Source organism: Ornithodoros turicata, chromosome 8 (assembly GCF_037126465.1).
Source record: "Ornithodoros turicata isolate Travis chromosome 8, ASM3712646v1, whole genome shotgun sequence".
NCBI classification, from domain to species: Eukaryota; Metazoa; Arthropoda; class Arachnida; order Ixodida; family Argasidae; genus Ornithodoros; species Ornithodoros turicata.
Window position 1 is genome coordinate 24,676,638 of NC_088208.1, and position 14,848 is coordinate 24,691,485.

Genomic DNA, 14,848 nt, shown 5'->3' on the forward strand with positions numbered 1-14,848 from the left:
GTCGCAGACACGACCTACTCTATAGAAACACGACCATGACACTCGCCGATCCCCCTATGGGTCCGCTGTCCGCGGCCCGAAGCGGGGAAAACCGGTTTCGCGCTCAACATGCTCGCTAGGGGCGCCACGTGCGCACCCCACGACGAGCGAACGGGAGACGGCTGCTGTAATATCGGCAATGTTTATTAGCATTGGTTTGTGCGTATGTCTACGCGTTCTTTTCGTGTATCCTGATGCGAAAGACGTCTAATATGCACGCTTAACGCAAGTTAGTTCTACTTTATGCAAAAAATACATGAATTTTCGCACCTAGAGCCGCCTTGCTTCTGACAGTGCTTGTACAGGATATGTGGTATCCCGGGGGGCCCCATTTGACGAATATCCTTGGTAAAACATTCATCGCTTCACACTGTGCTTCAACCGACGATAATACGAAGTTGAACTGAGATGAGTGATTGTGTGTTTTGTGGCGCAAAAGCATCACGGCTATAAAGCGCCACAAACGATGTAGTAATTGATGTACGTGGCTGTATTGCCGTGCGCGATCGAGCTCCAAACTAGACTATATAGATAGGTCGAATAGAATGTGATAGACCAGCTTCTGTGACTGATGATGACAAAGGTCGAAAGCAGTTGGAAGAAATGACTGAAAGCGATCTTCGCATGACGCCAGCCATGCATATCGAAGGAGCGAGTCGTTGCTGAAGCGTTACTCCTGCAACACGATAACGTTGAAACACACACATCGCACGTCACCGGCGAACTTCCTGTGATGTCGTACCGGACTCCCCATACTCTCGAGATTTTGCAAGCTGGAACTACCACTTATTCCGAATTCAAAGAGGGACCTTAACGCCATTCATTTCACCACGAATGATGAAGTGAAGCACCAAGTGAGGTCTTGGATCAAGGAACGTACGGCCGGAATTCTTCATTGACGGGATGAGAGAACTTGTTCAATGTTGGGAGAAATGTATAGCTGTATATTTTGACTACGTCAAAACGTAACTGTACGCTCTTGTAGACAATGAAACATACTTCGATCCCTTCGCTTCGATAACTTCGATAATACGTTTGATTATACTTTGATAATACGAAGTTGAACTGAGATGAGTGATTGTGTGTTTTGTGGCGCAAAAGCATCACGGCCATAAAGCGCCACAAACGATGTAGTAATTGATATACGCGGCTGTATTGCCATGCGCGATCGTGCTGCAAAGTTTAAGCGTGGACCCGTAGTTACTTGACTTTGCGAATGAGTATGTTAGCTGTCATTTCATTGTCACTACTGGACAGCATGCAGTTTTAGTTGGTTTTAATTCAAAGTTTTACAAAGAACACAGCACACATAACTGAACAGACACTTCTTTTTATTCCATTTAATTTTGTCTGCTGACTATTTGGCAGAAATCTCACCACATCTACTTTGCTTTTTCATTACAATCACGTTGCGCATACACTCGACACCTTCAGGACCTTTCGCGGTACGAAATACTCGGGTCCGACACTCCTCGCTTCGACTTGCAGAGTGGGACGGTGCAGTACACCATCACAAACCACTCAATGGACGACATGCGACTAACCAGAACTTCACACGGTAGAAACAGGCACCCAAGTCAGGAACGAAAACTACCGTATCAACACGTGGAGTGGCGTCTGCTGTGGGGGTTACTTGTGGCGCCGCGACCTTGCAGCGGCCACTAAGAGAAACATTTTCTCCGGCGCTGGAGAGAGGCGCAAGTGTCATGGTCGTGTTCTTATAGAGTAGGTCGTGGTCGCAGACCGCTTAGTACAACGAAAGCATATTTTTGCAGCCCCCCCTACACTGCAGTTTAAGCAGGCCCCACCTCGTGTACCCGGTGTATTAACCGAATTTTTGAACACAGAGTGTCTGGAATATACGACAATGGAATACAGCGGGAAAGCCTAAGGAACAGAATCCTAATAAGTGGCCACATGGATTGCCAAATTCAGCAATAGGCATCACAGAGAAATCTCAATGAACGTGCAGTACGTTCCTGGTCTGGTCCTATGCACATTGTTGCCTGCGACATTCTGTAAGCTTCGATACCAAGACCGATATCGTGGCGCACCCGTGATGACATCGTCAACAGGAACCGGAAGGTTGTGGTGGAAACGTTGCAATCGTCGGCGGAGACGCTTCATACGTTGAACACACAAGTAGGAAGCAAGCGAGCTGGTGCAACGGAGTCGTCGACAGCATGTTCGTTGAGCATGAGGAGCAATAGAAAAGACCCGTTTCGTGTATATGACGTCGCTGCTCCTCCTCGCACTCCATGAATCTGTAGCCTACACTTAATACCCCGTTTCCCCTTTCTCCAGCCTCCACTACGTAACGGACGCTCGGACGGACAGTCCGCCGGATAGTGGTATAACGTTAAATATATCCCACGTGTGTGACGATACGACCAAGTTTTTCTTTTTTCACAGTCACCAAACACTTGACAGTAATCTGCTTAATGGAGGCACTTCGCAAGCCTGTCTCATTACTTAAAGCGATGAAAGCGCGTAAGGCTCCAATCTGACTGTGCCGAACTTCATTAATGCCAGTCCCTCAGGCTCAGAATCCGTCGCGCGATCTGCACCCTCATTACTTGTAACGAGTTTATTGTTTACACATATCTTACAAGTTACACAAGGGCAAACTTTTGCTTTGTGTGAACGACTCGCGATTAGTCGTTAAGCGAAGGCCCTGGCCGAGACTCATCAGTGGCAGCTGCCGTCGATAGAGTGCGCTGATGAACGACCAGATGAGGAGCCACCTGTGTTTGCTTTTGGAATTACTTGGCACGCTGCGCTGATCAAGTCAAACATATTTCGAGCACGGATTTCGCGTGTTTGCTCTTCTGTTAGCGTGCGCCGAGATGCGGTACTATATGGTCGGCTGAACGCGAATATGGAGCTCCGACGTTAGGATTTTGTATCTTATTGGAAATGCACGTTGGAACGGGGAGGCGCAGCTTGATAATTCGTTTTTTGCTGGTCTGCCCAAAAGAGCCGGGTTCTATGAAGTTTTTAGATTAGAGCGGCTTACGACATACGAGCTTGTGATAGGTACTGGAGCTAACAATAATGAGTACACGCGCCAGTTTTTCAAGGTTATAAACATCAATCTGTCCGTCGATAATTCGAGTTATTATATCTATCAGTTGATAATTCGTGGCTTTACGTAGTGAGACAACTCTGACCATGAGCGACGCCACAGCGGTGAGTTTGTGGATTAATTTTGTCATTTAATTGTTAATTTGTGTGAGTTAATTTGTTGTGATTAATTTGTTCTTTAACGTGCACTGAAATCTCGGCACACTGACAACCGTCGCTCGCATCCCTTTAAGCCTCCCCCTTTTAAGCATCTTGTGCCCTGCCACCAAGTTACTGCATGGCGTCCTCGGCAGGGTTCGAACCCACATCCTTGAGATCAGTAGGCAGACACACTTCCAATTGATCCACAGAGGCCGGTACATCTATCAGTGCCACTGGATATACAGTACGTCGCTGTATGTTAGTCCGCTAAGTATAAGTCCGCCAGCTCCTCGAAAGCTGTGGTGTACTTATTCCTTTCAGGTGTAAATGTCTTGTATGAACACACTTTTGCAGTGCAAATTTCACGCCGTACAGAAGATTGTGCTGTAAAACACCTTTCTAAATGATGTATTAAGCAAAAAAATATACCATCTTTCTGGCATATTCTACAACCAAAAAGCTAAATTTCGGAGTGATGTTATAGTTTGGCTACATATCTGGATGTAGTTTCTGCTGGCTCGCCTTGCAGCCCAAGTTATGTGGCTTGTACTTTATTTCAAAATAAAAGAGAAAGAAGAGGGGGAATGCATACTCCATTTAAAACACTGTTTCACACGGCTGTTTTGATGACACCTTTTTCAGTACTTATTGAGCCCTTCGGCTGAGCCTGCGGGATAGAAAAGGTGTCTTTAGTTACGAAAATACCCCCTTGTATACACTGAAAAGTGTAAATTGTTGTGAATGTCGAAGCGTTCACCTCGTATGTGAACGAATCGATGTTTAATATCATCTGGCGTTTTGCACGCTCCTATATATACCGGAGTCGAATATAATATATCGATGCTGGTGGTGGTGCTGGTGAAAACGCTCGCCGTTGTCGGCCTCACAGAGGTGGGCAACGTCACGAGTGACGTCCTGGGGGAACGTGCGTCATGGGCCGACTTCTAAGGGAACTGTGCCGACGTACGTCTGAAAGCGTCTGAGAAAAACCCAGGAAAAACCCCAGACAGAACAGCCGGCACCGGGATTCGATTAATCCCAGTCTCGACATATATCGATATATATATATAAATATATATCGATAACCAGCCAATTATCGATAATGATATGTCGATCACTGACAATTAAGAAGTAAGTGGCTGTACCTGCCAGGAAGGAAGCAGCATTCACGTCGCTGAATATCCAACAACCACCGGCTACACAACGCATGCGTGTTACGTATGGGGCTAAAAGAGTCCTCAAAATCAAGTCACATAAATTTTAAGGGGACAGCATACATGCCCAGCGCCTGAGAGCGAAAAAGAAGCCTGCTTTGGCATGACAACACGGGAAGTTGATTCTCTCAGCAACCGGGCTATATGGACGAAAAGAGTACGTCCTTAGGAATTCCGCTGACGCCAGCAGGGGGAACCACAAAGCAGCGACAACCGAAATAACGTCCACAATGCTTCAGTGTAGCGAAGGGAAGAAGCATTCTTCGGATGCGGCGAATCGAGACCGGCGACGATTCGGCATGTAGTGTACGGGGACAATGACAGCAAGCATTCGGTGGCTATTGGGTGGCTCGTTTAGATTCCTTCCAGCGAAGGCAAACGGAGCTATGCGGCTATATAGGAACGGGGTGATTCGTATTACATTGCGTTCGAGATTACGTGTCACACCTGCAATATTTCGGGTGAGGTGACGTCAAGAAGACCGAAGGGTGAAGAGAGGAATAGATGTGACAAGGAAACAGGGGATGCGAAAAGAGCGTGATAAGCTAGCGCGGTGTGCTTGTAGATTTGGCTCGATATGTCGGTCGAGTTTGCAGAAGTCATTTCCTATACAGTCGAAAGTCGTTAATGTGACCCAGGGACGGTCCCCCAGATTTTGGTCATAAAGCGAATTGTAATATTAGCCGACACCACGTGTTACGAGTAGTACTGTGCCCGTTACGTAAGCTTCGAAAAGTAGAAAATTACCCGCAAAATGGCATAATGCGGCATTTTAAAAGAATGTGTAACGCTTTATTCTTTTGAAAAAGATCGATAAATATGTTTGCTTAGTGTAAATCTTAATCTCACGCATATCGCCTTCTTCTTTACCGGCAGTCAGTTGTGTTCATTTGTGCTTCTTCTCAGACGTGTTTGATGAATGCCTCATGACTGCAGCAGCTCACTCTGACCATATGACCAAGGACAATGAGGTCAGGAGAAGCGCATGTCCAGTGACCAATAATACAGTGACTAATAACGAAGGTAAAGTACACGTGTTCGTCCTTAATTGTGCTGAAAGTACCCGTGATTGTCATATAAACAAAATGTCATACTAAGGATAAGGGTTACATGTGGATGTCATTGGGAGGGAACGGTTCCCGAGAAAAATGGTCATAAAGCGGGGATGTCGTACTAACGAGTGTCATATTAACGAAAAAGTGTCACATGTGGAAGCCATTGGGAGGGAACGGTTCCCGAGAAAAATGGTCATAAAGCGGGGATGTCGTGTTAACAAGAGTCATATTAACGAAAAAGAGTTACATGTGGTGGCCATTGGGAGGGAAGGGTTCCCGTCATAAAGTGGGAATGTCGTATTAACGAGTGTCATATTAACGAGGTTGGACTGTATACCTTTGCAGCAAGGCTTCCCGGTCTCCCTGGCTTCTGCGGGCTTTCAGCCCTGGAGGTGCCGGCAATTTGGCAGCATGATGCAAGTCGTTTAATTAGCCACTCTACATCTAACAGTGTATGTGGTATGCTGTGTTGAGTGATCTGCAATGAGTAACAAAACTTTTTCCCCCCTTTTTGTCCGGACACATCAATTGGTGACAATGTTGGAGCTGAAACGAGCTGTTTCTCTCTCTCTCTCTTTTTTTTTTTTTTTTCATATAAGCTCTTTACATTGTTTGCTACTTCGATAGTTCGTTAGTTTTGACACCTTGATGGTTTGATGTCCGATGCTTTGATCATTACGATTTGCAGGTCACGTGAGCTGTTCCAACGTAGCGCGTGGCTTATTACTTACACCGGAAGCTTTTTCGCATTAACGGTTCAGAAAACTGTTGCTGACATAACGCGTTGCTGATCTTCGACTTGTCAGCTTCCTTTACCATGACACCTACCTTTACCGGAGCTACCGTTACGCCTAACAGCGCACCTACACCTGCAGCTACCTTTACCAAACTCATGACACTCGCGGAATGGTGCGGAATGATGATGATAATGTTTGCTGAATGACACTCTGTGCGGAACACCTTCCTCCTTGACCGCGCCTACCCCGCTGCCACAAGCGCAGCCGACGACAGTTGCGTCTCTGTGTTTTGCCGAACATAGAACACGGCTTGATTACGTATCTCCCTCGCCCGCTTTCCCATTCCTCAGAACACTCCCTGACGGCGACGTCTAACATCACGGCTTGACATAGCAGCGATAAACCATGGCAACATCTGTATGTTTATTCAAGTTGTATTTCGTTACAGTTCTTTCAAGAAGCGAAAGCTGCGGCACGGTGTGTTTCGAACAACCCTTAGAGAACGCTTACGCAAACACGATAAACTAAGTCGGAACAGTGACGTAAGTGAGCGTTCGTTGCATTCCACGAAGACCGAACCGACATCCCGAGATCCGGATGTTATTGGCGCATCCGCTCGCAATTCCTCATCAAGTATGACGAGTTCCGTGACCCAGTTCCTGTCCAGGCAGCACAATGTACTGAAAGTCGAGTGCAAGAGGGGTGGACGGGTAGGTGGAAGGTCTTGAACGCACTCATGAAGCTAAAGAACATTGATAAGACACATACCGTCCACCCCTATTGCACTCGACTTTCAGTACATTGTGCTGCTTGGGTGGTCTCTCTCGGCGCTGTGCTCTACGCAAAAGTCTAATCACGTGATAGCGGAAGGGTTGTTGTGATGTGATAACAAGAGCTGTTCCGATGGGTGCGCGAGAGGGGCAGCAGCCCCAGGCGCCCCTCCCCCAAATTGGGGGGGGGGGGGGTGCTCGGAAGCTCACAGCGTTGGTTATGAATAAATATAGGGTTTTTCTTCGTTTTTGGCGACTATAGTTTTTTAGATCTCCCGAAACGCGGCAAAAATTTGTGCAAAACCAAACTTCAGTAATGCAAGTCTGAATTCACTTGTAATATCGTAAGATAACAGGACAACTTCTTTTTTCGCCTGTCTCCGCCCTACTTCGTAATACATATAGGAAAATATAACCATCGAAAACGAGGAGTTGGTAGTAGTAATAATGATAATTAATAATTCCGGGCTTTACATCGCGAGAATATAAAGCTGAAGCCGAAATAATCTTTGGTATTATAGAATATAATTTTTGTGCTTCAATTTTCACCGTTCTACTTACTTTCAGTGAGAACAGCAACAAACCTTTATTTTTGTGATAATTAATTATGTCTCTTTACAGCATTCAGTCCGTGCCGCCATACGTGATTGGTGGAAATAAAATGAAATGAAATTAAATTAAATTATTGGAGTGTTTCATCGCCAGAGGCGGTAATTTGGTGAAAATAAAACGGTCAGCCTCACAGTGAGAGGTTACCGAGATCACACATTGTCCAGATTTGAGCGAGAACTTTCTATGGAGCTTTTAGGTGCAGGACATTTATGTATCAGAATAAATTATCAGTCAAATGCACATTGCTAGAGATGCAGAGCACATAATTAAATAGTAAATAACGTAAATTGCCTAATTTCCTAACTTCCTAATTGCCTAATTTCTTAACAAGTTCTCAACGGAACCATAAATCACCTAACATTTTCTTGACGTTAGAAACCAGTACCACTTTATCGTTAGCACAAATTAAAAAATAGTAAATAACGTAAATTGCCTAATTCTCTTCTGGAAATTGCGCCACAAAGAAGATGGTGCTTCTGGACGGGAGGGGGGCTCATGGCCATCCAGCCCCAGAACGAACTTGGTTTCAATAACTCTATACATGGCACGATCCAATTACCTCCAGCCAAAAACTCAAACCGAAGAAACTTGGCAACGGGGACGTCTCCGCAGGAACCGCTATTACACGCGAGAGCGAGTGTCGCGTTACGTCTGTTTTCGACTCTGTTCCTTATCAAAACGCGTCGGGTATAACTGGCTCCACTCAGCCGCCGCGTCACCAGTGAGCGCAGTCAAGCTGCCGTTGAGTTCGCGTCGCTCGTCAAGAATGTGGCCCAAGAGATTTCTAGCTCTCGTGGTGCTCGCAACGTTTCATCGGACATCGGCAGAATGTCCGAACGGTACCTTCGACTGCGGTGACGGTCAGTGCATTTCGGAGGATCACCGCTGTGACGGAGATAACGATTGCGAGACGGGGCTCGACGAAGCCGACTGTCCACAACAGTGGTGTCCAGTGCCGGACACATTGTGCGATGGTCGATGTCTGCCTCAGAGATGGCGATGTGACGGGGAACGACAGTGTTCCGACGGAGCGGACGAGGACGGCTGCGATGCGTGTAGTCTGAAGCACTGCAGCCAAGGATGCAAGTTCGTCGCTGGTGAAGCAATGTGCTATTGCACCACTGGATTCCGTCTCTTGGAAGATGGCGTCGGATGTGAAGACGAGGACGAGTGTGCAGACGACACTCACAACTGCGAGCAGACGTGTATTAACCTTCCAGGGGCGTATCGTTGCTCATGCATGCCGGGATACGAAACTGTCAACACTACGCTTTGTCAAGCTGATGGGCCAGAACCGTTGCTGTTCTACTGCGACAATCAGAAGGTGTACGGCGTTTGGATGAGGTCGAACCAAACATTCTACGTAGGTGCCGGTGAAAAACGAGCTCGTGTGGTCGATTTCGACGGGGACACGAACCGCGTTTATTGGGCGGGCTCCAAGGAGAGGTCCTTGTATTATTGCTACATGAACAGCACTGACTGTAAAATGCTTAGCATCACGTCTTATTCAAATTCTCAAATCGATGGCCTGGCGTTCGACTGGGTGACAGGGAATCTCTACATCGCCGACCGTGAGATGAAAAGGATTGACGTCTGCACAACGGACGACTCGAGATGCGTTCCCATCGTCAGCAAGGCTGGTCAAAAGCCCCGAGCCATTGTCCTGCGTCCAGAAATAGCCACTATGTACTGGACCGACTGGGGCGCCGCGCCATCCATTTGGCAAGCGTACATGGATGGGTCGAAGCCATTTGCATTGGTTACCGAAAGAATCGAATGGCCAAATGGTCTAGCCTACGACCGACCGACAAACAGGCTCTACTGGTGTGACGGCCGTCGCAACACCATTGAGTACCTGGACATGCGCACCCGAAAGCGAACTCTCTTGCTACGGAGAGATGACGTGCATCCATTTTCCCTGGCTGTCTTCGAAAGCACAGCCTACTGGAGTGACTGGACTTCGGATACGATCGACATGTTCAACAAGTACGACGGGACTCACCGGGGACACCTCTTTCCGAAGCGTTCCATCGACGTCATGGGCATTTCGATTTACCACCCCTCGTTAAGACCGAAGAACATCACAAATCCATGCAAATACAACCCGTGCACTGAAATATGCGCCCTAGCAGAAGGTGGGTTCAAGTGTCTCTGTTCCGACGGCGAACGCTGCGAACCGAGGGCAGGTCACGTGGTGCCTCTTCCGGTTACCATCACGGAAGCTCCTGCTGCAGCAGAAGAACCCACACCACCATCGTACAGGAACGACACCAGCTACACTGGGTCTTTATACGCAGCCGATGCAGGAGTACTCTACCACGTGAAACACAACGTCTTGTTTCACACCGGGCTTGAGGTCACAAAGCTTGCCTACGATACAGCAGTTGTGGTAGGGGCTATGGCCCACGACAGTGTGCGCAACAACCTATATATTAGTGACACAAATGGAAAGAAGATTCTGCGCATGAATACACTGAGTAACGAGGTCGCGCTCGTCCATGATTACAACAGTGGAAACGTACCGGCCATGGACTTCGACACGGCGAACGGCCTCCTCTACTGGGTCAACGGCGACATGAACACCCTTGAGGTGTGCAACTGGAACGGCTCGGCACACGTGGTACTCTTGCAGAAGCTTAGGCAACCATACGACGTTGCGCTCTATCCCAAAGGAGGAGTGTTGTTCGTGCTCTCGCTGGTAGACTTCACGGCTATTACGCGCTACACTATGGACGGAAAGAACCCTCGGAAGCTACGAATGCTTTCTGGTTTTCGGCCTCTGTCGCTCAGTGTGGACCTCTGGTCGGAAAAGCTCTTCTGGGCCGATGCATCGCGTGACGGAATAGCTTCAGTCAGCTTGAAGACGACGAAATATTGGCCGGTGACTGTTGTTGAGGGATTCACGACTGATATGCATCGCTTGATAGCAGCGGACAACTTAGTGCACTGGGTGACGATGGTCGATACAAACATACATTTCATGCACATTGGAGAAGGGATCACCCGTCAATTGAACTTGAACGGCACGGCGACGATCACGGCTGTGGTTCGCACCAAGGAACAGCCGGATACAGAGCCTGGGGTGTGCACTCTGCCAAAGTAAGCAAGCCTTAAAGTAGACTTTTGTCTTCCTTTCCGTCAAAGTGTTTATTTATTTGTTCTAACGCACTGTCGGTCTGTCTTGGGTTGTAGCTACTTTTGGTAAAAGTAACTGTATATATATATATATAAAGTAACTCAGGTATTGCAATATCCTCCACTCATCGATTCCCTATAGCGTTGTTTTGTCGAGGCCTCAAATACCCTAGCGTCTTTCCCATCCAGAGATTCCGTGAATTTTGTCATCTCGTACGCGAACAGGATGGCCTTAGACTAACTCTCACCGTGCTGTTACGGCTCATGAAACATCTTCAGTTTATAACACGGTATCATTATGCTTGGACAGTGTAAGCGTTAAAACAAAGTTTTTGAGATTCGGATTTTTTCTTCCTTAAAATGTAACTGTAAAGAAACTAAGCTACTTTCAGTTAAACTAACTAAATTTCAGCAGCCGATAACAAATTCCAGTAACGAAACTGGTAACGAAATTTCAGAAAAGAATTTTTTGGCGTTACTGTTTTCGAGTGATGATGCCTCAAAGATTGACTGACTACCATGCAAAATATATATTTATCGGCGTCTACGTTAGGAGCCATTTAAGAACATATCACGCTAGAGAAAGATAATTTAAGTCGTATCTACTTTACTACCGGGTTCGCAAAGGACTTATTTCTACTTCTTGAAGCATCTGCGTGACTGAGCTCGATCCAGAGCAGCGTGAAAGGATAAAACGTGTAGCACGCCTTTGTGTTCTCTCTATTTTCTCTGCTAATGTAATTGTACAGCGGGGTCCCATATTTCTAGTGCACATTCTAAGCATGGTCTAACGAGAGATTTATGGGCTACTAATTTAACATCCTCTGTGGCTAGTTTTAACTTGAGTCGTAGCATCCACATCCTTCCGGAATGCAATGTCAATATGAGCATCCCATTTCAGGTTACCAGTGCCAGTTATGCCAACATACTTGAAAGAACATGCTTCTCTTAGGGTTGTAGTTCAGAAACTCATATTAACAGTCTAAATGTGATTGTGTATTTGTGATATATGAGTAGGCTGTACTGTAATGATTGACTTCCGCCTGCCACTCTTTACATCAAAACGAAAAATTTTCACTAGGGATAGGCTGGTCAGCATTGTTTCGTACACGTGTTTAAATTAAGCAATCGCCTGCACATCGTCACATACACATACGGGGATCAAGTAAGAGCATATCAAAAGCATATCATACTAAAGGCACAACGAAGCCATATCACTAACATTCAGATTCTGGTTCTGGACACCACCGGACTTCGATCGTTATTGTGAAGGGGCTCATTATTTTATTCCCCACATCCCCACCAGCAATGGGGTAGAGTATCGCCTCTGGTGAAATTTTGTCTTAAAGGGGCACTGAAGTGTTTTTGTTTTGTTTTTTTCACTTTATCACGTTTATCACTTTCGTGCCCTTTTAATCGTTTGGTCCCACTTTTGATGCCGTCTTTCCTTCTCTTTTTTTTTCTCTCTCTCTCTCTCTCTTTTCACAGGTTCACCAGCTGTGGACAAATCTGTGTACCCAGTGGAAGATCGGCAGTATGTCTGTAACCGCCTCGATAACTGAGAATGAAGACCGGGAAACTCGGGCCCCTCAACTTTTCAGTTCTGCACCGTGTAAAGCCCCTTTGAGTGAAAGTGCCACTAACTGTCATTCGCGACGTAAAGCCAAGAGAAGAATATATGCATCCATCTACACGCGAAGTGAACCATTACGCGTTAAAAGCTGCCAGTGTGCGTGAGTGATACATTCTTAATTACTACTCGTTTGCACGGGGAGCCCTATTGACTGCATAGAGCTTGCTGTAAGCAGTGTTCTTATCTGTAGATATGACTCCCGCGCAGTGGGATGCGTCCGCGAAGCTACAGTCGCTTTGGGTGATTTTATGTTTTTATTTAGATTGCGCGCTGCCACGTGACGATGTACGTATGACATGTACAGCTGCCATGAGACTTAACCGTAACGCGCCGACGCCACCATTGCGGAGCTTCTGTGTCCTTGTCTGGGCTAATACCCCTGATACATGGGCACGTTTGACCTCCTTTACGCAAAGGGATACCTATCGGAAGGACGTTGCGTGACGTAATACACGGCAAAGGAGAATCTCCTTTTACGAGGCGGTCCTTATGGGAAGCTGAGATCGACGATCTCCTTTCCATCTGTAAAGGCGTATGGCGTAGCCTCGAACGAAGGGCGATATGACGACAGTACTCTCGAACAAAGGCTAGACCGCGTTCAAGTGCTCGAGGTCCGCGTGCGGATATTGCAGTTACAGTACGTATATTGAAATCATTGGTCGTATTGTTACGTTCACGTACGTGTCGGCTGGTTATAGCGGAAATATCTAGCGCGACATCTTTGGGTATATTTGGAAACGAAACACCAAAAGGAGTTCGCCCTTGCCGCGTGTCACCGGCACGAACTCCTTTCGCGAAGGTGTCCTTTGCTGGGAGCCAGATCTCCAACTTGTCGTTATCTCATAACACGCGTTAAATGCATCACTTCGGCCTGTGATTCGCCACGAGGTCTTGAGCGAGCCTACCAAAGCGCCTTTGGAGCGCGCGAACTTTAAATATAACGATAACGATCGCTATGTGAAAGCTCAAGTTTGGGGCCCGGCTGTGAAGGACCACTAATGAAAAGGAGTTCAAACGTGCCCGTGTGTCATGCGCTGCCTCACAAAAGTGTCTCTGCCCACTCAGTTGGGTATTCATCGCATCCACAATCCGTCTATGCTTCGACGATGACGGCGACCGACGGCTGTGCTGCGTGCGCCCCGCGACTTAGTCTAAAACCCAGTGGCCAACGCTCGGCGGCGCTGGCGTCTGCGCGGACTATGTGCTCGCGCGTTACGGTGAAGTCTGACTGAGGCTTTAAAGCAACTGGCATGCCAGTTTTAATGTGACCCTACATCTGTTGTATATATTAAGTTGGCATAAATAAATGGGAAAATTGACTCATTTTTTTTGCTTACGTTAATCGACTCGCATGAGTCTAAGCGCATTCTCTTGGACTCTAAGAACGCCATCTTGGCAGTCGGACTGTCGACATCAGTGATGAAACGAAAGTTGTTGTTCTGAAGAAGAAAAAGAAAATGGGGGATATATTTACTATAACAACGAGAAAAAAAAAAGGAGGAAAGGTCAACGGTACGTCGGCCTGCAAATCCGCAAAAAAAAATTGAAAAGAACAGAAGGGAATTAGGAAATAAAGGATAAACTAACAAAAGCTGAAAGAAGGATGAGATAGATTAAAGACGAATAAGACATAAAAAAAAAAGATGAAAGTAATGTGTATGAGGGTGAGAGGTGATGGTGGGGCACTGACGAATGATATGGGAAGACGAGTTCAAAGGCTGTGCATGAGACCTGTGACGCTGAGGAACGTCAAAAGTGCTTTGGTCACAGACCGCTGTGTGGGATGTCGTGCTGGGCCGAGCAGGGTGGCCAGAGAAAAGTCTGTGCGCCGCAGCTCGAGTAGACGTCGTTCGTCTGAGGGGTGTCAAACCTGTGACAGTCGAGGAGAAGACGTGGAATATCAGCTTCAACAGCGCAAGTGGGGCATTTGGGCGAAGTGGAGGAGACTCATTTTATAGAGAAGCAGAGTGGTCCTGGCGACATTAAGTCGTAGTCGGTGTAGAGTGGACGCTTCTCGACGCGAGCTGTGGTGTGTGTGAGAACGAAAGTGGCTATCTGCAGCCGAGATATGAGTCTGCAACATCGTGCCCTGTGTCTTATTTCCTTTTCAGTATCCTAGCCAGGAAATGCTGCCAAGGGAGCACATAACGTGGCGTAAATTATCTTTCCACGGGGTTATTTTGACATTACTTGGCATAGCTAGGAGAAACGAGCGTCATGTTCCAGGAAATTATGCCGAAGCCGTCGCGTGAAGCCAGACACAGCGTAGGCGTATCATACGCATGAGTCTCGCGGTTTGCTTCGACGATATCCGAGGATGTGGGAGGGGGAACAAGTTTATATAATTTGTCCTCACCCTCAGAAAACGCACACACGTTTATATTTTATTTTTTTATTTATATTTTTCAGCTTTGGCTGAGTTCAAGTC

At 46.9% G+C, this 14,848-nt stretch overlaps 2 protein-coding genes across 4 annotated transcripts in view; one reads left to right on the top strand and one right to left on the bottom strand.

The window, feature by feature from the left end:
* LOC135366738 (leucine-rich repeat-containing protein 15-like) overlaps positions 1-14,848 on the bottom strand; it is a 584,634-nt gene that overhangs the window by 546,880 nt on the left and 22,906 nt on the right. The window lies entirely within an intron of this gene.
* On the top strand, positions 8,361-13,739 carry LOC135366737 (low-density lipoprotein receptor-related protein 4-like). Its single transcript, XM_064599593.1, has 2 exons — positions 8,361-10,751; positions 12,276-13,739. The coding sequence occupies exons 1-2, from the start codon at positions 8,419-8,421 to the stop codon at positions 12,331-12,333; spliced, it is 2,391 nt and encodes a 796-aa protein (XP_064455663.1). The 5' UTR covers positions 8,361-8,418; the 3' UTR covers positions 12,334-13,739.